General features: G+C 37.2%; 1 protein-coding gene across 3 annotated transcripts in view; it reads right to left on the bottom strand.

Moving 5' to 3' along the window:
• The window catches only part of Ptgfr (prostaglandin F receptor), a 43,315-nt gene extending 18,874 nt beyond the window's left edge, over positions 1-24,441 (bottom strand). The window contains exons 1-2 of one of the 3 annotated variants that reach the window (XM_070007372.1): positions 24,311-24,441; positions 21,700-22,569 (exon numbers count right to left, since the gene is read on the bottom strand). In XM_070007372.1, the coding sequence (XP_069863473.1) occupies positions 21,700-22,497 (798 nt within the window). In that variant the 5' untranslated portion in view covers positions 22,498-22,569; positions 24,311-24,441. Of the gene's footprint in view, positions 1-21,699; positions 22,570-23,997; positions 24,087-24,127; positions 24,218-24,310 lie in introns of those variants that run through there. The other 2 variants (XM_070007373.1, XM_070007374.1) reach the window with 2 other exon arrangements.
• Positions 24,442-24,850: the final 409 nt, after the last annotated feature.

Below are 24,850 nucleotides of genomic sequence, written 5' to 3'. Positions count from 1 at the left end.
GTCTTCAGTCAAAAAGATCAGAGACAGGGATGGGAAGGTGGCTCAGTGGTAGAGTGCTTGCCTTGCATGCATGAGGCCCTGGGTTCGATTCCTCAGCACCACATATGAAAAAAGCCAGAAGTGGCACTGTGGCTCATAGTGGTAGAGCACTAGCTTTGAGCTGAAGAGCTGAGGGACAGCGCCCAGGCCCACAGTTCAGACCCCACAACTGGACCCCCCCCCAAAAAAAGATCAGAGACAGTACCCAGGCTCAGAGTTCAAGACCCATGACTAACAAAAAAATTTTTTCTAATTAAAAAATAATAGAAATGTTTCTCTATATTAACAATTCCAATAATAAAATATAATGAAAAATATCACTCAAACTAGTGTACATGGTACAAATGATCTGCAAATTAACTTGATCAATAAATAATATTTTTAGAAGAACTTAAAAGTTAAACTTCTGTATTTTTTTTCAACTCTTATCTCCCTTTGTTAGCAACATATGCCAAATCAATGGTCATATAAAATATTTAGAACAGTGACATGGATAAAGCAAATAATAACAGCAGTAAATAATTTATTCAGATATATAAGGATGCACTAAGCTGAACAAAAGCCTGGCACCTCACAATTGTTTACTGAGTATTACATTTCTCTCATTGAAATAGTTGGAGATGTCAAGCATTAGCCTACTTTCTCCACAGAGAATTTATCTAATATAGTTATGTGATTGCAGAGAAGAAAATAACACAGCTCATATACAAGGGAGAAGGAGCTGGAGAATAGGAAATAAAGACAGGGCTACTAGCCGACATGGTCACACCTCACCAGCACAGTGACTGTCCTCTCTTGCCCAAGAGAACAGGTAAAATGTGTAGCTCAGATTGCTTCTCCTTGCATGAACTCAGTCATTCCACAAATGTAAATGCCAGGAGCCTTGCCAATATCTGCCTTGGGATTGTAAAATTACAGGGCTAGACAGACACTTCTCAGTCTTCAAGAACTTCAGAAAATAGTGGTTAAAGCACATGGACATATTTAATAAGTACTTTGACAACATCCACCAGAGTGATGTCCATATATAAGAAAAGAAGCTTAAAATGTCAAATTATCTTCATTATATGAACACACTCAAGATAGGTAAAGAGAACACCTCTGTATACACAAATTAGACTTACCCTTCATCCATATCATTTAGAAAGATCTCTGTGAGCCTAGGAATCAGTCTGACATGTACCAAAGTCTGTTTTCCAGCCCTTAGAAGATGGCCAGCAAGTGCTCAGGAAATAACTGTCTTGCATGACTGTAACACAACAACTCCAATTCCACAGTCATCTTTCCAGGGTATTAATTCTGTTATTTTTTCCATCAAGCTACTACGTTTTGTGGTATTATTTGCAATAGCAGAAAGCCAGGCCCTTCCCCAGCAGTTATGTGGGAGACTTTTTCTCTTAAGAGGTTTTCGCAAAGAATACCACAAAAATGGCCTCACTTGAAACAACATGGTTTTTTCCAGAAATAACCAAGAGGACATAAATAGAAATGAAGATTTGTATTCAGGTAAATGATTTGATAATGAAGATAGGCTGGATTAATTTTCAGATTTTCCTAGTTGGACTATCAAGTAATAGATACAAGATCCCAAACTCCTCTAACCCTGAACTACAAAAGTCCAAAATCTCTAAAAAGCATAGTATGTGATTGGCATCTTGGAGAAGAACTGGCCTTGCTAAGCACATTGTTATTAAAAAGCAAATCTTGGGAAGCAAAGAGTGGTATGAATCTATAATGGTATTTGTACAGGTTTGCAGAAATTAAGTAAGTGTGAGGCAAAGAGAAGATCATTTACCAAGAAAATAAAAGGGAAGTTTATAAATCAATAGTGAAATTTAAAAACTTGCATTTCTGAAAGAGAAGCCTGTCCCATAGGAGTTAAAGACCTCAATCCACTAAACCCAAGACTTCCAGAAACCACAAGGGACTCAAACTTAGGGCTTTGCTCAAAATTTTGGTGTAGACTCACTAATGATGAAATTTCTCAGAAAATAGCACTTACTCACAGGTCCATTGGGAAGATTCTATTCATGTCTTCCCAAATAAACTACAAAGTTCTTTGAGACTAGGATTCCATTTTAGTCACATTCATATATAACCATGTGACACATGTACAACTGCCCATGGCCATGGTACATATTCAGTAAATGTTTTTCAAGTGACCACTGAGTTCTACTAGAGTGGTAAATGGAATCACAGCCATAATAGTAATAACAAATACACAATACCTTTTATTGCATACATCACGTGAAAACGCATGGTATCTGAATAAATCATACTATGCATATTTTACAGAAGTTAAAACTGAAACTCATATAGATTTTAAGTGACTTTTTAATAATACAATAGACTAAGGACTAAGGAAATTGGTTTTGTGTGATGATAGTTATGCTCTGGAGTCACCTCATTGATATAAGGTGATGCCACATAAATCAAGTGTTATATAAGCAGCATAAATCATACAATAGTTGCCTATTTACAGTTTTTAGTAGGCAAATTCAAAACTACAAGAGGAACTCAAATAAATTATTAGGGTACTTTAAATCCAGAAACAGAGAACCATTTGTAACTAAAACATTATGTTACTTATTTTTTGTGCATACCAGGTTATTCAAAATAATTACAAATATAAAGAGTAATAAAGACAAATACTTCATCACAAATAAAATAACAAACAGAGGGAAAACTACATATTCTCCATGAAATAAAAGTCCATCCGAATAAAGTAACTATTATTTAACATTTTTCAGCAATTTTCTAAGCATTAAGGAGAATTTAATAGTGTTTTACTTTCCAACGTAAGTTCTAGAGGTATAATTTGTTTATTATTCATGTACCAAATGAAATTTTCAGCAAAGAATTTCTGTTATAAACTATTTCATCAGAATCAATTTTCTATCCAGCAGCCAAAATGACCTTTAATCACTTATCCACTTATATCTATCCTTCTATTAGCTTCCAAACAAAGTTTAATGCAAACTCCTCATGGCTTTTAAAGTCCTAGAAAATCTAACCCCAATCTTTCTCTGTATGTTCAAATCCTACTCACCTTTCCCAGGGCCCAACTTCCTTCTGTTAATGATATTACTTTGTCTCTCATTACAAGAAAGTCATCCCTATCTTTGAGCTTTGATTCTGGTCTTCCCTCCGTCTAAACACCAGTCTGGTTTCTTTTGGACATACAAAGCTAAGCTCCCCATCAAGCTGTATTTGATCAACCAAAACCTCAGTCATAACACTTTCACTCTTTGAAATCATCCTGCTAATTTTTTGTTTGCCTCTTATCTATCCTTGCCCTAGCCCTCTGCTACCACCACCTGCAGATAAATTGAATCTCCAGGAAAAAAAGATACTGCCAACCTTGAACACCTTGAATACCTTGAACACCATCTGACAAGAAAAATGCTGAATACCCAAGAAAAGTGCTAAATAAGTGAATCAATATCTCTGAGTAGATTGTATTTATTTATGTGTTTTGATCATTTTTATGGTGCATTCTCACTGATGCCATATCTTTGGCTGTCTTAAAAAAATCTAGGATTCAATAGACACAAATATGCCTGGGTATGATTGCAAACAGTAGTGTCCTGACAGCAAAACCATCAGATTTTGCAAGACATTTGGGATAGTAAACAGAATGTTCAGTGACAGCTGAACACACACACAAAAAAAATGCTTTGTTGAAATCATAGTTCTGAAACTAACTCTTCCTGACCTCTTCTGGTTTTAATCAAAGTCTGACTGATCCTCTCAGAACACTCAGCAGGCAGTGGCTGATCTCCTCTGGATGAAACTTTAACCTTTCAATGACAGAGGAGGAAAAAACTTCTCAAAGAAATATAAAATGAGGAGGGGGAGGGGAGGAGATGGGAAGGGATGGGAAGGAGAAACAAAGGAGGAGGCAACAATGCTTGATAAGAAATGTACTCGTTATCTTGCCCATGTAATTGTAACTCCTCTGTATGGTATTCTCACAATAAAAAAAAGTGTTAAAATAAAAAAATTTTAAAAAAATGTACTGGCCTTGCCCATGTAATTGTAACCCCTCTGTACGGTATTTTCACTATATATATATATATATATATATATATATATATATATATATATATGTATATATATACATATATACATATATATAAAGAAATATAAATATTAAGAAATATAAAATGATATAAAATTTATTTTAATTTTAGTACTCAGCACCAGCTAATAGATCTATTTGTTTACGTTTCAAATTTACTTCAATAAATTAGATTAGGAACAGAAGAATAGGAATTATTAATGTTCCAGAGAGAAAAAAGAAGTCAAAATTAATTTTTGGAAAAAAATCTTCTTGAAGACCTTTTACTTAAATGTGTTTGAAGGTAACCCTTTGAATCAGATCTTTTTCAGTACAATATCAGAGTATAAAATAATCCTCCTTTTAATTATATTTATTGTTCTTTTCAAATCATAGCCAACTTAATACATTTGTGTTTTCCTCATGTCAAAAGAATCTTGGCTTCCATCTGAAGACATTTCAACTCTCAACTAAAATTTCAGATAAAATTCACTGCTGAAAATGTTTTGTAACTGTTCATGATACAAAAGACATATAATGTCTGATGGTATAGGACTATAACTTTTAAGTAAACCTTCTGAACATAATCATAAATATTTTGCATGTGCAAAGATATACAAGAGAAAATGTCATGAGTATTCAACGGGTTAACTTCTGTAGAGCACTTTACCCTGTCTAGTGTACAGGGCTATATGCAAGAGATATGTATGTACTTTTTTTTAACTAATTTAAACTAATTAATTATTAAACCAGAAAAATAACACTTGTAAGCAAGACCTTTAAATTTAAAATGATCACCACATTTACAGTTCTATTATTATACTTCGTTTATATATGAACTTTTTTCAAAAGATAAAATCCTTACAGGGCATTCATGTGCATTTAATTACCATAAGCATAAGGATGTTGTTTGATTACCTAATTTCATTTGTGATTAAAGGACTCTAAAGAATGAGCTGCATTTTCCTTGAACCTTTCCAACAGTGTACTAGGCACTGAAGGAAACAGAGTAGAAACATATGCCATTGGCTCTGTCACTAAGGAGGCCTCTATTTACTAGACAGATGAGACACACAAAACAAACAGTACAAAACTATGAGTAGATAGAATAGAATGGAGTAATATAGTTTATCCAGAAAAGTGAGAGATTCAAAGATATCAAAATAGGTTTTTTTTGAAGAATACTACAAGAAAAAAGAAGGAAGGAAGGAAGGAAGGAAGGAAGGAAGGAAGGAAGGAAGGAAGGAAGGAAGGAAGGAGGGAGGGAGGGAGGGAGGGAGGGAGGGAGGGAGGGAAGGAGGGAGGGAGAGAGGGAGGGAGGGAGGGAGGGAAGGAAGGAAGGAAGGAAGGAAGGAAGGAAGGAAGGAAGGAAGGAAGGAAGGAAGGAAGGAAGGAAGGAAGGAAGGAAGGAGTGAGGACATTCCTTCGTCCTCTAATAAGACAACAGATTTGAATCAATGTAACATGCTATGATTGTTTCGATACAGATCACAAATGCATTTGTAAGAATAGCTGTAAGAACAGAATGTCAAAAAATAAAAAATTTAAAATAAGAATAGAATGTCCCCATCAACTGTGCAGTAACCTTCTCTTCAGGCAGGTAGGATAGGTCTGCCTTTGAGTGAAGAGGCCAGAAGGCAGATATTTCTCCTTCTATTCACAAAAGAAGGTGGCCAACTGTTTCCTACATAGATTAGCTAACTTCAAAAGACAGAAAAAGTGAAGTTAATTCCAAAATAAAGATATTCATCCTTCAAGCTGAAATTTGTTGAGGGTGCTTTGACCCTCCTAGGAGGATGGATAGTACCAGGTAACTTTTTCAGGACTTCTTAGGATCTATAGCTTTAGTCAGTACTTGAAAACACAGGGTATTATTCAGAAACCACTGTGACATATTCCTCCTAACTAATTGCTTTTCTTTAGATCAAGATTGCTATTCAGCAGATCAAGAAGCCCCAAGGAAGCCGGGCGCTGGTGGCTCATGCCTGTTATCCTAGCTACTCAGGAGGCTGAGATCTGAGGATCACAGTTCAAAGCCAGCCCGGGCAGGACAGTCTTTGAGACTATTATCTCCAATAAAACCACTAGAAAACCGGAAGTTGTGCTGTGGCTCAAGCGGTAGAGTGCTCATCATGAGCTGAAGAGCACAGGGACAGCGCCCCAGAGTTCAAGCCCCAAGACCGACCAAAAAAAAAAAAAAAAAAAGAAGCCCCAAGGAGAGCTGAACTGAGTTGAGCTTGAGTTTTTTGACAATCAAGTAAAACAATTCAACAAATTCACAAGAATTGTGGTTGATCTTTTCTGACATCAAGACTCAAGCCTATCAAAGGAGAAATTGGAGATAAGGTGTTGATAGAGGTAAAACATGGTACTCTTTCCTCTTCATAGCCATACATAAAGTGGTTTCCTAACATGGAAATCCATATTAGTCTATAACTATCTATACAAGCAGATTGGCACTTATATTTTGTTTATTTAACGTGCCGAGATAAAACTGAAGTGGTTAATTAGAAGAAAAAACTACATGGAAATTACTCCTAGACAGATAGCTACCTTCATTACCACCCAGCAAAATGGCCTTGACATACACACTCACAGCTCATCCTGCTATAAGTTTAGAGGGACTCATGATAAGGCAGAGCTATCTTCTAAATGCCATGCACTTAAAACAATTTGCTAAATTCCTTGATTTGCAGCAGCAATTCTTTTTTATTTTTTTAGTGTTCCAGTGAAAAATCCAAGGCTAGAGAGTCCACCAACAATTCTTTATATTCTTTTGAAATAAAATTCTACCTTAGCCATCTTTGGACTTGCAGCACAGAATAGAATCACCATTTAACCTGCAACAGCTTCAAAACATACCAGCATTTATAAAGATTGTGTGTGCTTTTATTATTTAGTATGTCAGATACTAATACTATTTCTTATTCAAGGATAGCATATAGGAAAGATGTGGAATTATGAAGATTAAACTATCAGAAATGAAGTCTGTACTCACTACAGTGAATACAAGCATAATGACAGAGATTATCAGGTGCTCTATCCATTATAATTTTGGACTAAATTTTATACAAGTAAATGATGAATAAGAAGACATACAGATAGGTCTTCCATTAGCTGTGCAATTTTAATCTAGTTTTTCCCCAAAGGTACATTTCTGATTTAAGTACACTCCGAGAATATTGTAGGGGAAATAATCTCAGAAGTTTCATCCCAATACATAGGTCATGAGCAATGACAAACTTAAATTGTGCAGACCTTGGAGAGGCCAGTTATAGGCAGTGAATATCACTGTGGTCAAATTCCTGAGACTGGGCATAACTGATATTGCCATGCTTTTCTATCTGCCCTCTTTTCATTTAACCTCATACTTTATTAATTATCAAAATTAAAGCAGCTATCAGGATGCTGGCAGCAAATTACAAATTTTTAAAAATTGCTCTATGGGGCTGAGAAGGTGGCTCAGTAGTAGAGCGCTTGCCTTGCATGCTCAAGGCCCTGGGTTCGATTCCTCAGTACCTTGAGCTGAAAAGTTGAGGGACAGTGCCCAGGCCCAGAGTTCAGGCCCCACGACCGGACCCAAAAAAAAAAAAATGCTCTACGTATTAACTTTTAAAAATGTCGAAATTTTTGGAGCCAGTTAAAGGACTGAGGTCATAAGGGAAAAGGAAATAAAATCTGTACTTCTTCAGCTTGAATAATGCTGTAATCCATTAACCCAGCACTGAACACATCTTAGGTTATATCAAATGACTAAAACACCTCAACAGTACAAATTAAAAGTCAAATTGAATCAAAAGAATTGCCTCTATCACTCATTTCCTTATCTCATAAACAAAACTATAATGCAAGCATTCTAGATTAATTTTCCATTTTAAGGCCAATTTTTATAATTTACTTTGAATATCATAAGGAGGGTTGTTTATCTGGTTGGTTGGATTTTTTCACCCAATACTGAGGTTTAACTCAAGATGGTCTACATTCCAGTAGATGCTCTACCCCTTGAGCCACACCCATAACCCAGTAATATGCCTTAAAGTAATAATGACAATGACCTCAGTTAAGAAATAATCAAACTTCACATTTTGCTTTTGTCCTGCCCAAATTTTAAGAGCCATTTATACTCTGGCAAAGAGAAGACAGAGTTGAGGCAACTCAGACATAGGAAACAGAAATATTTGAACTCCATAGCATGCTCAGTGGAATAGAGCTGGCATACTCTGAAAGGGACTATGACTCATCCCCAGGCTGTCTTTGGTGTGGTGAAGTAGTCACAGCTGCTACACACTTCTTACCAGGATGAGGATGAATTGGGATGGCAGTACACCAGGTAACTGGACTGTAGTAACATGTATAGTAAGAGGTTACAAAGCCATGAAGTTTCCAGTCACACAAATATCAATTTGTTAATTGATATTAACAAATTTCAAAATACAGGAAAGTAACTAAAAAGGACATTAAACTTCTTTATATACTTACAGCTGAAATTTTTGTAGAAAAGAACAAAAACTATGTTAAGCACAAATCTTTTTCATGGCATTTCATATAGGAAGAATAAGCAGATAGAAATGCAAACAGAAAAAAAAAAACTTGTCTGAAGTTAAAATACCATTAAGACAGATTAAGAGAGAGATGCTGAGTCCAAGTAAAAAAAAGTAACAAAAAGCCAGGCACCAGTGGCTCATGCCTGTAATCCTAGCTACTCAGGAGGCTGAGATCTAGGGATCTCCAATAAACAACCAGAAAACCTGAAGTGGCACTGTGTTTCAAGTGGTAGAGAGCTAGCCTTGAGCTAAAGAGCTAGGTATGGTGCCCAGGCCCAGAGTTCAAGCCCCACGACCCATCAAAAAAAAAGTAACAAGGTGGCTCAGTGGTAGAGTGCTTGCCTTGCATGCATGAGGCCCTGGGTTCGATTCCTCAGCACCACATAAGCAAAAAAAGAAATAAGCTGGAAGTGGCACTGTGGCTCAAGTGGTAGAGTGCTACCTTGAGCTGAAGAGCTGAGGGACAGCTCCCAGGCCCAGAGTTCAGGCCCCATGACCGGACCCAAAAAAATTTTTTTTTCACATCAAAATATTTTTAAGGCTAAACCTACAACCAACCATCTAGGAAGAAAAATAATTATATTTATGTTATTGAACTAGATGAAGAAAATAACATGGGACAAGGTTAACAAGTTACTTAAGGGAAACAAATCTAATGCAAGAATTCAATAATCTAGAGTTGAGAGCACAAATTAAATAGTAAAGCTTGTGGCTGGCAAACACAAGGCCCTGAGTTCAGCCCCTGTATAAGCAAGGAAAGAAAGAAGAATGGGAGGGAGGGAGCAAAGGAAAAAGGAAGGAGAAAAAGGAAATTAAATAGCCAACAAACTATTGAACAAACAAAGGATGTATTCAAACATAGAATTTGTTTATATTCTTCACATTATAAGACTAACTTCATATTTCAGGAAATCTAGAAATAATCAAAATAATAAACAATAGACAACAGAATCAGATGGAAGTTTCAAAACTAATTAATCAAATTAAGCAAAAGATCAAAGTCTGTGAAAATTGCTGTTTGTAGTGTGTTTATGAAACTCATTCTCTTCAACAGTTAACAAATTGTAATTGATATTAATCATGTTACAGGTACTATGCCCTGTAAATACAATGACCAGCAGAACAGACACCGGTCATTCTATCATGGAGCTTCTGAAAATATCAGAAATCATTTTAAATGAAGAGACGTGAAAGAAAAAGGAGACAGACACTGGTGACTCACAACTCTAATGCTAGCTGCATACAAATGAGATCAGAGTTCAAGGCCATTGAACACTTCTCAAACCATAACTGAGTGCAGTGGCACTTCTAAGCTAAGATTGGGAAGATTATGAAAAGAATCTGAATCCATAGAAGGGAAGCTGGATGCAGTGGTGCACCATTGTAATCTCAGCAATAATGATAAACCTAAAAATAAGCTAAAATAATTGGATCACATCTCAGGTATGTGTCCTATTTGGACGTAAGACTGTATGATTAAATGAAGTTCCTTTAAAATCAGGGCTGGAGGCATGGTTCAGCAGTATCAGGACAGGCTAGTGAGTGAGAAACCCTGAGTTCAAACCTCCAGTATTTCCAAGAAAAAATTAAAGATCTGAATCTAAATCCAAGTATGGTGTTCCATTCCAATACAGGAAAGCAAAAACCTCTTTAGAACCAGCCCTCACTCAAATAATAGCTATAAATTCCAGGAAAGAAACCAAAAAGCAACTGAAAACATTGAAGAACAACAAAAAGCAGCCAAGTTGTGAAGGAGATTCCTAAAACACAAAAGCACAATTTCCCATCTCTCAGTCATTCCTGTGATTTTTGTTTTCTCTTCTCTTTTCTGATCCTCTGCTATGAATATAAATGGAAAACATACCAAAATAAAAGAATATAAAATAATACCTACTGTTTCTGTTGCTGCTTCAACAGTGTTATTTAATACTTCATCCTATACCTTTGGGCTCGTCCTGAACTCCACCTTTGTGTTTATTATTAGACAGCAATTAATACCCTACCCTCAAGACTAAGGAAATGCAAATGATTATATTCACCTCATATGAAAAGTGGAAGAAGGAAAAGGAGGACGCAAGTAAAGGTTAGAAATACCTGCAAAGTTCATAGATAACAGTGAAGGTTAAGATGATGCTAAGTGAAATGAACCCCAAGATAGAGAACAAGTGGTTTTATCTTTCTTGGTGTTGTTTTTAATGTACTTATAATGTACTATGTAATTTTTTTTTCTTTGGTGTGTTCTTCCCCCATTATATAACCTCTGTTTTCATTGTATTTGATTCTGTTTCCCTGAATCTTATATATACATTTTTTTCTAATTTGGGGAGGGGAAGGGAAATAGGATATAAGTTGACCCATTGTAACAATGAGATGTCCAAAACACTGTTGAAAACGAACTTTACAACGTCGGGGAGGGGAGGGAGGAGTTGGGGAGGTGGGGAAGGAAGGGATAGCAGGGGGAAAACAAAAGAGGAGGTAACAGTACTGGATAGGAAATATACTCATTACGTTAGTCATATAACTGTAACCCCTCTGTACCGTATTTTTACAATAAAAAATAAAAAAGTGAAGGAGCTAGAAAGTAAACTTCTGAGAGTTTATAATGGAAATATTTCCAAAGGCATCTGTCCTATACCTTTTACTTTATTGTCTTTCCCATGGCAAAGTCAACTGAAGGAATAGCTCAATATGTGAATTTATGTGTAAATTGATTTGTGACTAAATTAAAGCATAAATACATTATTTTCATAATTCCTATGGTTAAAGTTCACTACAAATTGTTTCTGTTGATTTTAGTCCATATCTTCTTAACCTTCCTAACTCACATTCTTAGAAAATTAATAGCTTCATTTCACTGCTTTTCTTTTCTATTCTGAGTTACTTTGCTTAGGAACAGGTAGTATAAACTATTGATTTACTTGTTAAATATTTCTTATCCAATGTAAGTTTCCTACTATTCATTTTATTACTTGAAAAAATTCATCTATTTTTTTATTTATTACAACCCACTGTATTCTATTACTTTTAAACACTGACTTAAATACTAGAGTTTCTCTTATGGATACTTTCTACCACTAAGACTTATGTACATTATATCTATTCTTTCCTTGGTTTGTACAATTTTATTACTTGACTTTGTATTACATTTAAAATAGTTGTTTTACTATAAGGTATCCTTTAGGACATTTACCTTTTATAAACAGTCAAAAAATTTCATTCATAACAGAATAGACAAGTTACAATAGAATCTTCATGTTTCAGCTTCCAACACACATCTTCTTATTTTCTACAAGTACTGTTGATTAAAGTCATAAATATTATGAACAGTTAAATCATAATGATTATTTTAGCATGTAGCACACTGCCAGATGCATGAGAGGTGCTCAATAAGTATGCCAAATCAATTAACAAGTAATTACTTGTGAATCTCCGAATTAGAAGTGACAGCTTCTCTCTGCAACATCCATTATTCATTATTAAATACTTTCAAAGTGTCTGGTTATTTCATTGTATCATTGTATCATTGCTGTTTAATAGTAATAGCCACAGTCACAGTAATAGCATAATAAGTGAAACCAATGGCTCTTACTATGTATCTGACATTTTTAAATGTTTCACATATATTAATATACATCAAATCTATATAGAGTACTATTACTAAATTATTTTACACATCAAAAATACAAGAACAAAGTGCTTTGAGTCATATGCTTGCAAGTGCAAGAAATAGGACTTGAACTCAGACTCAACTAATATACTATAGCATCTCTCTAAGAGCTAGTATCTTACATTATTTACTTCCCTAAGTTATAAACTCCTTCGGAAAAGAGTTTTAACTTTTACCCCCTGGTACCATTCAGTCCTAAGCATAATGGCCAGTGATCTTAACAATTTTTTCTAATTTTAACTACACTTGCTAATTTTAACAATCATCTACAAATTAATAGTTCATAAGTTTATAATGACTATATGTAAAAATTACTAGAAAAATGACTAGGACAAGTTGGAAGGGCCCATCTTTACAACTGATCAGATGAAATAGGGAGCAATAACCAGAAAATTCAATTGAAAATGGCCAGGAAAACTTTCTGAGGCTCAGTGCCTCCTCCTTTTCCCCCACAACCAATTCCTGTTAATGGAGAAGATAATTAAAAACATCTGAGTGAAACACCGAGGGTTATTTTTGGTCAAGATGGTAGGCAATAGCAATAATGTTTATAGTGTTTTTAGATTTTGTTGTGAATTTACTATGTGGTAATCATGCTGTTATGAGATTTTAAGAAAGCCAAGTCATCTAATGTAATAGTATCTCTGATTAAGTACTACTACTATAATCAGTTGACAGATGTGTAAGCTTAGAGTAACTCCAAAATCATAGTTGAGTAGTAAAGAATCTGAGGTTCATCTTCCCAGCCTGTGTCTGAATGGCTACACTGTTCTCAAGGGAATTCACTTGAGACAGTGCACATAAAGCTAAAATAATCCCTTTCATTTAATCTAATTGTCCCTGTCTCCTTCACCATCACAACCACAACCACACGCCATCTCAACATTCCATTGTCTGAATTTTATTTGGAGTTCAATAGCTGAAGGGGAGTAAAGACAGCCACCACCCTGTGTGCGTAAACCACAACCTCATTTACTCCTCTACGGTATTACACCCAAGACAGAGAACAGAGTGACAAGTTTAGATAACCTTTGAAAGGTATATTTACTTTGACCAAAAACAAAATTTCTCCTGAAGCTTTCTCTGAATATAAATACATGACATTCCTATACTAAGGTCCAATTCATGTGGCTCTAAAAGCAATCCAAACCAAACAGAGAAGGAATGCATTGACTCTACTTCCTATAAAAATAAGTGTAGGCAAATCATAGTAAAACTGGTAACCCAGGGAAATTTCAGGCACACCATCATCTTGAATTGTTCCTCAAATGTGTTAGGGCGTCATAAAAAGCCCCAAACAGATTAAATCAAATTTTTATACCCATGAGGGTATAAATATATGCCACATGTTTCTGACTTGTTTATACATACATCAACCAAATAATGTTTTGTAAATGTTGTCTCCACATCTATGACATCTTTGAGCATTTTTATGTCTTTTTCGCTAAAAACAGGAAGTCATATTTTGCCAAGAGTAAATAGCTTAAAATAACAAAATATTCCTGACCACCATGCTCTTTTTAAGCAATAGATTTTGGTATAGTTTTTCTACCTAGCAGAGTCAATTCTAATTCATAGTTGCCCTTCTTTTTTTTTATACTATCTACTCTCATGGAGGGAAATGCATATACAAGGTTCAAACATATGTTTTCTAATCATGTTCTAAGCCTAGTTATAAATGCCCTGTAGACAAGTTATCAACAGAGTTCTAAGCCATCTTTCTAAACCATGCTATTCAGGAAACTGACCTTGAGACAGAGAGCTGCACTCAGGATGCTTTCCAGAGCCTGGGATACAGTGAGAGGCATCAGAATTGAACAGCAGCAGAACCATGAGTAGATGCAATGAGAGCCCTCAGCAGATAGCTCAGCATGAAGTGCCCTGTTGAAATGTCCCAAGTGACACAAGGCACACATGCTTTGCATCCTCCCTGCACATAGAATGAATGATAAGAGTATGCGCAAGCAGCTACTCATAGCTGAAGAAAATTTCACCAAGGAAAACTCACCCAAAGGGAGATCTCTATGGGTTGCTACCAGGCCCACTATAAAGATGTATTAGGCTTTTCAGAATTAACATTTACAAATATAAAAGGTAGCTAACTTTTTCATTTCATTGACAATACCATTGAGACAGATATATATGCGTATATCCATAGATCCATGGATATATCCATCTATTCATTCAATCTGCTGGTGAACTCATAATATTAGCAAGCCCAACTTTCAGGCAAATTTCAACATGTTGCGTCAAAATTTTGTTTTCTGACAATGAATATGAAACATCTTCAAAATCTTAATGTCCTCCTTTTGGCCAATAAAAAGTAAATACATTATGAAAAAATATGTGCTCATAGTAAAAAGGCAAGACTAAGACTATTGGGAAAAATTAATCTGAATTTCTATTGCCCAATATTTTCCTTTGCCTCAATACTTCCTATCCAGCAATTGGTTTATTAGTTTATTCATTCAACACACATTGACTAATGGCCCACTATCTTTAGAAACTAAAATACAAACAACATTAAACTTCACCACTGAGGACTATTGAGACTAACAAAGGAAATGCCACACAATCAAATTACGGTAAGATCATAAAAATAAAATATCAAGCCTAGTTTATCTATGAAATTTATTACACAAATTCTAGCCCAGACTCAAACTTCAGAATTCCAGGGGTTTTCCCTGAGTCTCCTTAGAAATCCTCTGAACAGAGACTTTCTCCTAATCAGAGCTCTCTAATTCCAATAAAAAGATCGAAATTATTAAAAATATTCATATACTGCCTCTCAACGGGGGGTCTACTGAGAAATAAAAATCACATTGAGGGCAAGGAGGATGTTCCTAACCCTACCAAACAGGTGTTGATCTCTCTTCAGAGTGAACCCAAAGTAGAGACAAGTGCAGTCATGGAACAAGCTGTCCATTACATATGATTCAGTTAACAACTACTTATGACATGTGCATGTGCCCAGCATTGTTCTAAGAACTGGGGATAAAGCCATCCACAAGGGCTCCTCTTGAAGAAGCGTTCATGCAAGGGGCAAAAGCCAAACAATAACCACATAAGCCAAAATTATATACCCATTTTCTACTAAGATACTACTAAATATTAGAAGGAAAAGAAAACAGAGGAACAGAGAAGAAAGGAAAGGGCATTATTTAAGATGGCCTAAATCAGGTGATGATATCTAAGCCACCAGAAAATAGGAAGTAAGAAAGCCACAGGAATGTCAGAGGAGTGTGTTCCGGTCAGGACAATGACAGGACTCAGAGTTGGGATGTGCGGCCAATTCTCCCAGAACCACTTCTCATCTGATACTCTCACTGACCCCAGAGGACCTACTCCATGCCCACCCAAATGTGACAAAGCAGCCTGAACTCCCACAAATAAAACTCTGTTATTGTTTGACTATGCATTGGCTTTATGTCTGATGTGAACTTTGTTTTCTATATCTGAGTTGCTTCATAGAAGCAAAACCCAGATGTCAATAGAACCTGTATGCAGACAACTTCACTACGGATTCATAATCCCAACAAAAAGATGTTCCCTCTTCACATGAGAACCCAGCCAAAACAAGTTGTATAATGTTGCTTTTAAAAACAGCAGCAATTCAACTATAAACCCGAGAGACCTCTTTTCCAAAATCTGAACTAAAACTATAAGGACCATTGTTTTAAGTTTAATAGACGCCATCTTATTTGTTGTAAACAAAACCAATGGTTAATTAGTTATCTTTTTAATTTGGAGAAATTTTAACTATTGTATGTATATATACATACATACAAATACATACTTTCTATTTGTACTGTAAAAACATATATGCATACTATTTATGTATATAAAGACTACACACAAATACTCATGTAACATACATGAACATGTATGTGCAATTTCCATCTTTTCTTCTCATTTAAAACATACCAATGAACATCTACTCAATATCGTATAGTGTTGAGGGAGGAACACAGAAATGCACAGGTTCCTGTTACATTGTTTTTAACTATGGTGATAAGAGAATGATCTTCACTTAATACTCAAAGCACTCTAAATTGTTCTGCCACTCATTAGACACCAATAGGTCTTTGAGACGTGGTCATTATGAGTCAATACCTTTAGAAACTTCAAAGTTCAATTAATCTTCCAATTTTTCAATAAGTATCTGAAAATCACCCAGTGACAAAATGATATTTAACTACCTAGACTAGAAATATTAACATACATGTGTCAACCTTAGAAAAAAACAAATTCCAACTTAACATTTTCAAGAGAACACAAGTGGTGGGGCTTGAACTCTGGGCTTGGGTGCTGTCCCTGTGCTCTTCAGCTAAACACAAGTGCTCTACTGCTTAAGCCACAGCACCACTTCTGGTTTTCTAGTGTTTGTTTGTACTTTGTTTTTTGTTTTTACTGGAGATAAGAGTTTCACAGACTTTCCTGCCTAGGCTGGCTTTGAACCATGATCCTGGGATCTAAGTAGCCTCCTAAGTAGCTAGGATTACAGGCCTGAGCCACCAGCACCCTGTAAGAACACATTTTTGTATAAATTGAATTACATAAGAAATTACTGCACTCTTCATTTACTTTATATTTTCTTAATTAAAAATGATCCTGTAGTCCTGAAGCAATGGTAAAATGAACATATGACAATCTAAAAGACAGCTAAAAGTTCATAGTTCATAAATTCACAATTCATGACCTAGAAAACATATTAAAACTATCATTCAGTTTCAGCATTTGCCTCTTACTTTCAAAACTCAGAATACATATTCTGGTCAATCATTTCCAACCTTTTGACCTTCATACTACTTAAGTTACAGTCAAACAGTCAAGAAGTATTTATTGCTTTGTTTAACTGGTAAACTACAGAGTCAGAGATCTGGGGGGTCATGGTTTGAAGTCAGCCCAGGCAAGAAAATCCATGAGACTCTCATCGTGAATTAACTATCAATGAGCTGACAGTAGCACCATGGCTCAAATGGTAGGGTGCTAGCCTTGAGCAAAAAAGCTCAGGGCCAGCATTCAGGCCCTGAGTTCAAGCCTCAGGACCAGCACCAAAAAAGAAAAAAAGAAAAGCACTTGGAACAGTAATATATAAACTCATTTTTCTGCAAAACTAAAATTTAAGGTTTACTACAGAGAACATGCAAATGAAAATGATAATAATTCTACCTACACAATAAAGAACCTCATGAAAATTAATAAAGTATGCAGTTACATATAGATTAAGTAGATTTAAAATTCTACTACTCTTGACAAATTTTGACACACATGTTCCTCAAGCACAGACAGCAACATCTGCACTTTAGTCACTTCTCCTTGCAGGCATACACGTCTACCTTTGAAGCCAGGAAAAGACAGCAGGTCAACCTGTGTGTAAATGTTCATCCACATGACAAATCCTGCCATCACACCAAATACACAGAAAAGGCACAGGATGTAAAGTAATGCATTGGTCTGGAAGCTGTCATCATAACTGTACATCTACAGAAATTTAAACGTTTTGTTTCAGTCACACTTTAAAAGTGAAAAAAAACAAACAAATCCTCAAAGAAACAACTGCCCAATAAATAAGTGGGCTAAAGAAAGAGGAAAGAAGGATGGCCAATAGACACATGAAGAAATGCTCAACATCCCTAGCCATAAAAGAAATGCAAATCAAAACAACATTGAGATACCACCTCACTCCAGTTAGAATGGCAAAAATCAAGAACTCTAACAACAACAGATGCTGGAGGGGATGTGGACAGAAAGGAACCTTACTTCATTGTTGGTGGGAATGTAAACTTGTTCAACCACTTTGGAAAGCAGTATGGAGGTTCCTCAAAAGACTTCACATAGAACTCCCCTATGACCCAGCAATCCCGCTTTTGGGCATTTACCCAAATGTTTACAAACAAGACCACACTAAAGCTACCAGCACAACTATGTTTATTGCAGCATTATTTACCATAGCTAAGATATGGAACCAGCCCAGATGCCCCTCAGTAGATGAATGGATCAAGAAAATGTGGTATATATACACAATGGAATTCTATGCCTCCATCAGAAAGAATGACATTGCCCCATTTGTTAGGAAATGGAAAAACTTGGAAAAAATTATATTAAGTGAAGTAAGCCAGGCCCAAAGAAACATAGGTCCCATGGTTTCCCTTATTTGCAATATCTAGTATGAGTCAAGCAGAAAAGGTCAGATAATGTGATGTTAGGAAAATGAATCCTTAGATATGTATTTTAATGTTTTTTTCCTTTCATGCATTTGTTTCTAATGCATTTAGAAGATTATCTCTTTGTAGCTTTGTATGTCCCTCCCCCACAGTATAACCCCTGCTTTCACTATATTTGATGTCAGTATAACTTATAGAGGAGATGGGGAAAAACAAGTCGTTTAAGGATACAGGTGGACCTGTTGCAACAATGAGAAGTACAAGTCCTCATGTTGAAAACGAGCTTTACAATGTTGGTGCGGGGGGGGGGGGGGGAGGCTGGGAAGGGATGTGAAGGGTAAACAAAGGAGGAGGCTGCAATGCTTGATAAGAAATGTACGCATTAACCTGCCCATGTAATTGTAACCCCTCTGTACAGTGTGTTCACAAAAAATAAAAAAATACAAAAAAGAATTCTAATAACAACAGATGCTGGAGGGGATGTGGACAGAAGGGAATCTTACCACATTGTTGGTGGGAGTATAAACTTGTTCAACCACTTTGGAAAGTAGTATGGAGGTTCCTCAAAAGATTCCACATACAGCTCCCCTATGACCCAGCAATCCCACTTTTAGGCATTTACCTAAATGATCACAAACAAGACCACACTAAAGCTACCAGCACAACTATGTTTATGGCAACATTATTTATCATAGCTAAGATATGGAACTAACCCAGATGCCCCTCGGTAGATGAATGGATCAAGAAAATGTGGTATACATACACAATGGAATTCTATGCCTCCATCAGAAAGAATGACATTGTCCCATTTGTTAGGAAATGGAAAGACTTGGAAAAAAAATTATATTAAGTGGAGTAAGCCAGGCCCAAAGAAACATAGGTCCCATGGTTTCTCTTTTTTGCAATAACTAGTATATATCTGAGACAAGCAGAAACGGTCAGATAAGTTGATGTTAGGCGAAATGAACTCCAAGATAGGACTCAAATGGTTTTTTCTTCCTATTGTTTTTAACATATTTAGAAGATATTTCTTTGTTGTTTTGTATGTTGGTATAATTTGTGGAGGGGATGGGGAAAAACCAATTTTTTAAATAGGGATACAGGTGGACCCGTTGCAACAATGAGATATACAAGACATGTAGATAAACGAACTTTACAACTTTGGCTGGGGGGAGGATGAGGGGGGGATGGGAAGGGATGGGAAGGGGAAACAAAGGAGGAGGCAACAATGCTTGATAAGAAAAGTAGCTTGATAAGAAATGTACTCATTATCTTGCCCATGTAATTGTAACCCCTCTGTACAGTATTGTCACAATAAAAAAATAAAGTAAAATAAAATAAAATGAAAAGGGAAAAACCATCTAAGTCATATGGTGTACAGTTACTTCAGAGGCTGACACAGGTGGATCATAAATTCAAAGCTGGCCTAAAATACAAGGTGGGCAGGAAAATAAGGACTCAGAAAAGTCTATGTGATCCTCCTAAACATTGAATTAAAAAAAGGAACAAGTCTCAACTGAGGGATTAGGAGGGAATGTTATTTTAGTGTTTTCAAGTCTGGATTCTGTACTTGGATTACATTTGTATCCGTCTGTAACCTTAACTGAATCCCTATAAATACCTGTGCCCAGGCCACAAGAGTTATAAATCTTTTGGTCAGAAATAACTACAAAGACCCAGCTCTCCGCTAAAAGAAACTCAGAATGCAAAGAATGTCTGAAACAACTCAAAGTGTCAATCCATTAAGGAGTATCAGTGTCTAACTCACAAATTCATTTTCACACTTCAGAGCATTTCAGAAGTATCTGTTGCCATGATTAAAGAGGAAATTAAAGCACAGAACATGTTTCATGAAAAGGAAACTTTCCACTAGACAATGTGTTGGAAATATGAATCAACTTGTACTACTGATTTTCACAAGGAAAGAAATCAAAAAATATGGGAAAGGAAATCAGAGAAAAACATAAATTTTAAATATCCACAGCAAGAGTCTGAAATGTTGCTTCCTACATAGTCTTAGCCTATGAATTAGTCCATTACTCCTACATCATCAAACATGAAAGCTAGAACTAAAAGTTTTCTTTTGCAGAGCCCTCAGAAAAAATACATAGAACAAAGTGATTACTTCAACTCCTAAGATTGCTTTTTTCCTTGTTAACTACTACTTCATGGCTTTAAGATTCTCAGCCTCATTTTTCTCATATTTTTCACTTTCCCTTTACTAATTCCAATAACTACACACTATTCCAAATGTTTGTAAATAGATTTCTGTTCATCAGTCAAACAACTATGTCACAAGCACAAAACTACCCTCATTTTAATTTATCTAAGCTAAGCAGGTATTTGAAGGTTGCCAGTAATTAATAGATTTGGTTTCTGTTGGGTACAGCCTTTAGTCTGGCCAGATTAGAAATAACATGGATAAAAACAAGTTAAAAATCTAAATTGAGTAAGGGGAAATAAAGGAGGAGGCAACAATGCTTGATAATAAATGTACTCATTACCTTGCCCATGTAATAGTAACCCCTCTGTATGGCATTTTCACAATTTAAAAAATCTAAATTGAAATTGCAAGTCAATCAAACAAGTAGTAATGAAAAAATATTAGCAAAGAGATTCCATTATAAAACAAAATATAATAAACTCTACACTAAACTCTCTACACCTAAACTCTCCAGTTATCCCACCTTCTCCCTACACTTTGAAGTTGAGTCCTTGTCATTAATGTTTAGAAGAACACAGAAGTTACTATGCCTTGTCAATAATAGTAACAATAATAATAATAATAATAATAATAATAATAATAATAATAATGTCTGAATCACTTTCTACAAGAACTTTCTAGATTCTGATCCAATTTATTATATCTGGTCCTTTTTTCTCATTTTAGAAACTAATCATACTTAGCATATTAATGTGTTATTTCTGTTAAAGCTACACTGTACTGCATGCAAACAGGTAACTGTGGTTAGGGTTTTCAGCAACACATTTCTTTCAATTTGAGGCCTGTAAGGGGGTGGAAAATAACTACATATGTCATTAACAGCTTAATTCTAAGCCAGAACTGAACCGAATGTTGAAATAAGTTTTGTATAAGAGCAAACACCAGAATTTTACAAATTGATATTCCAGACAACAACTTTGACAGGCACAATAAACCTTATACTACTAAGTGTAAATAAGCACAGGAGAAAAGAAAGTGCCAAAACTTCAGATTCTTACCAGAAATGGACTCCAGCAAATGCAGGAGACACACATTATGGCCAGGAGTTGGATAACCATTTCAAAATGATGAGACCTTCCTTGTCTATGCTGCTGACTTTTAAATTTAACTCTTAAAAGTGTAATTCCTGTGATAGCGTTGCACAAGAATGAAACACCAAGAGCCAAAAGGCCCAGAAAAGAAAAAAGTAGGAGATAAAATCTGTCTTCCCAGTCTTCAATGTGTTCAGTTTTGTAGAAACACCAAGTCCTTGATGCTTGAATTTTATAGTCTCGATGTCCAAGGATTGGCAGCAAAGCCACTAACACGGCAAACAAACACACCGCACTCAACATCATTTTCACATGTTTGGATGTGATTTTCGTTGAGTGAAAAATTGGTTTTGTGACTCCAATGCATCGCTCAATGGCCATTACACTGCCTAGAAAAAGTGGACACAAACCAGAGAATACCATACACATACCAAAAATACTGCAAAGGATATTTGATTGGTTGAATCGAATCCAGTCTTTATCTGATGAATATACGAAGACTGCTATTGCTCCATTGATGAGATGACCAAAGAAGTCTATGATTACCAAGCCACTAGCCAAAAGCAGAAATGATGCTTTGGACTTCTGTCTAAATCTCTGATAAGCCTTCATAAGAATGGCAATGGCAAGACTGTTGGACAAAATCCCCACCGTCATGAAGATGATTGAAAAAAATATTGAAAGCCGGTTTTCCATCTGGCAGGTTGTGTTTGAAAAGAGCCCAGCTGCAGGAGACATTGGCTGTTTGGAATTGTTCATGGACATTGTTGTGGAGATAGATGCTGGCCCCTCAGCTCATCTCTGTGTCACAACTAGACAGGCTCGAAGTCCAGGCGTCTGTGGCATAAAGAGAGAGGAATTATAAACATCAAATTACTGGTTATCTGACTTGAAGAATAAAGTGCCAACGCACCTTGTCATGGGCTGGGATTTGATTGGCCTATCATAAGCAAGGTTGCATCATCCTGAGAGCAGTACCCATCAGCCTTGAGTTCTTACTCCATTTGAAGAGGGGGGGGGGCGGAGGAATTGCCCACAAGACACTTCAGTTGGTTGACTTTCCTCTGCAAGAAAAAGAAAGAGAGAGAGAGAGAGAGAGAGAGAGAGAGAGAGAGAGAGAGAGAGAGAGAGAGAGAGAAACAGACAGAAAGAAAGAAAGAAAGAAAGAAAGAAAGAAAGAAAGAAAGAAAGAAAGAAAGAAAGAAAGAAAGAAAGAAGGAAGGAAGGAAAGAAAGAAAGAAAGACAGAAAGGAAGAAAGGAAGAAAGGAAGAAAGAAAGAAAGAAAGAAAGAAAGAAAGAAAGAAAGAAAGAAGAAAGGAAGGAAGGAAGGAAGGAAGGAAGGAAGGAAGGAAGGAAGGAAGGAAGGAAGGAGAGCAAAGCCTCCCAAATGTACTCCTGACACTTGAAAGACATCTGAAAACTTTTAAGGATTACAAAATTGTGAGCAAGCTTCCAAGATTTCATTTAAAACCATTAAAACTTGTTAAAGAAGAACAATCTATCTAAATAACTAAATGATCTTTTTTTAAAAATGGTTTTTCTCTTAACGATGGGCTTTGTCCTCAAATTGCAGACTGTCCCCTAGGTGAACCACCTTTGTGTAATCAGACCTGAGTCTTCTCTAGACTTGAGAGCGGGGCAAACAGGCTGGGTGATGTTCAGTCAGCGTTTCTCAACAGCTTTCTGTAACCCAAATTGCAGGACGGCACACCACACCTTCACTGACCCAGGATGGGAGAGAATGGATGCGGTTTTCTGTTCTAGCTCCCACCTGGGTAGAAATCCTCCAAGCAGCACTGAGGTTTCTGTCCACCCTTTAAGCCCATCTGCCTAGGAGCTGTTAAACTAAAGCTTTTGGGTAACAGGATCCAAAAGCAGCAGTGTTAATTGTCCTTTCCCTAGGGGATTGAGGTCTGAGTCACTAACAGTAGATACAAAGAACTACGGCCACCTCTCCAGAAACTAATTGGACTGATGTTGCCCACGCAGCTTTCCGGGAGGCTGGGAACCCCAGAGGCAGCCTTTCTTTCCTAGGACCAGCCGGCCCTATGGAGCCGCTTGGGCTGCCCTGGGGGCCGCTGCCTCCTCCACCTCTTACTCACACAGTTCGACTTTCGCCTGGTACAACCTCTAAACCCCCAGCCCTGCTTACAACATCTTCCTTGAGCCTAACTGGATGAAACTTTTGTGCAATTGCTCCAATGCCAGAGGGCTGTTTTGAAAGGCCCACACCCACCCCAGTAAGGGACTCGAGTGTCACCCACCAGGAAACACGCCTGCGGGAAAAGATTTCTCTCCCTTTGTCTCTTTTCTTTCTCTGAGACCTGTTTTGTTTTGTTTTCCCAGATCCTTATCCTCCCGGCTCACAGTCGGCACGGGTCAGTCCTCTCTCACCGATTGCCACAGCACAGCGCAACTCTGGTCCAAAAACTGTCGCCAAGCACAGCCTAAAATGCCCACTGCAGCCTTCGCCCGGCATCTCCGCACAAACCAGGGGCCAGAGGAAGAGAAACCTGAGTCAGGTTGAGTATCCAGAGGCTCACGGCGTGGAAATCCAGCTCGGGCAGAGATGGTTACCTTAATATCCCTGGCAGCCGGCCGGCTGTCAGCGGAGCAGCGGAGCGCGCCGCCTGGTGATCCATGGCGCGCCCAGTCCCGCGCAGGTTCGGCGAGCGCAGCGTGGCGCTCCGGCTGGGGTAGCGCTCGCGTCCCGGGCTGGTGCCCTCTGCGCGCTAGAGCCCTCGTGCGGAGATTGTGCTCCGCCTCCGCCGCTGCCCTCTCGCCGCCGCGCGAAGCAGCTGGAGAGGGACGAAGGGCTCTGTGATCGCCGCCCCTGCCTCTGCGCTCTCTTCTCCGCCCCCTTTTCCGCCCAGATGGAGACACTAGAGCGTCCCCAACAGCGGCTTAAGTTGCCCCTTTCGGTCGCCAGACCGGCCACTCACGAGTTTTGCTCCAAACACATTTTGAAGAGAAAGAGGCCATGTCTGAGCATTTAAGACAGGCGTCCGGAGATGGGGGAGTGCCAGAAATCCTGTCTGTGGCTTCTGAAGAGAGAACAGTCCAGGGACTCGATGTTGGGCAAGTGTCAGTGTGGCAGACAGAACTTATGCCAAGCAC

The sequence above is a fragment of the Dipodomys merriami genome, unplaced genomic scaffold, assembly GCF_024711535.1.
Source record: "Dipodomys merriami isolate MVZ:Mamm:240054 unplaced genomic scaffold, mDipMer1.0.p SCAF_7, whole genome shotgun sequence".
In the NCBI taxonomy this organism is placed as follows: domain Eukaryota; kingdom Metazoa; phylum Chordata; class Mammalia; order Rodentia; family Heteromyidae; genus Dipodomys; species Dipodomys merriami.
Note: the sequence above shows the minus strand (reverse complement) of the source record. Positions and strands in the feature narration are given on the sequence as shown.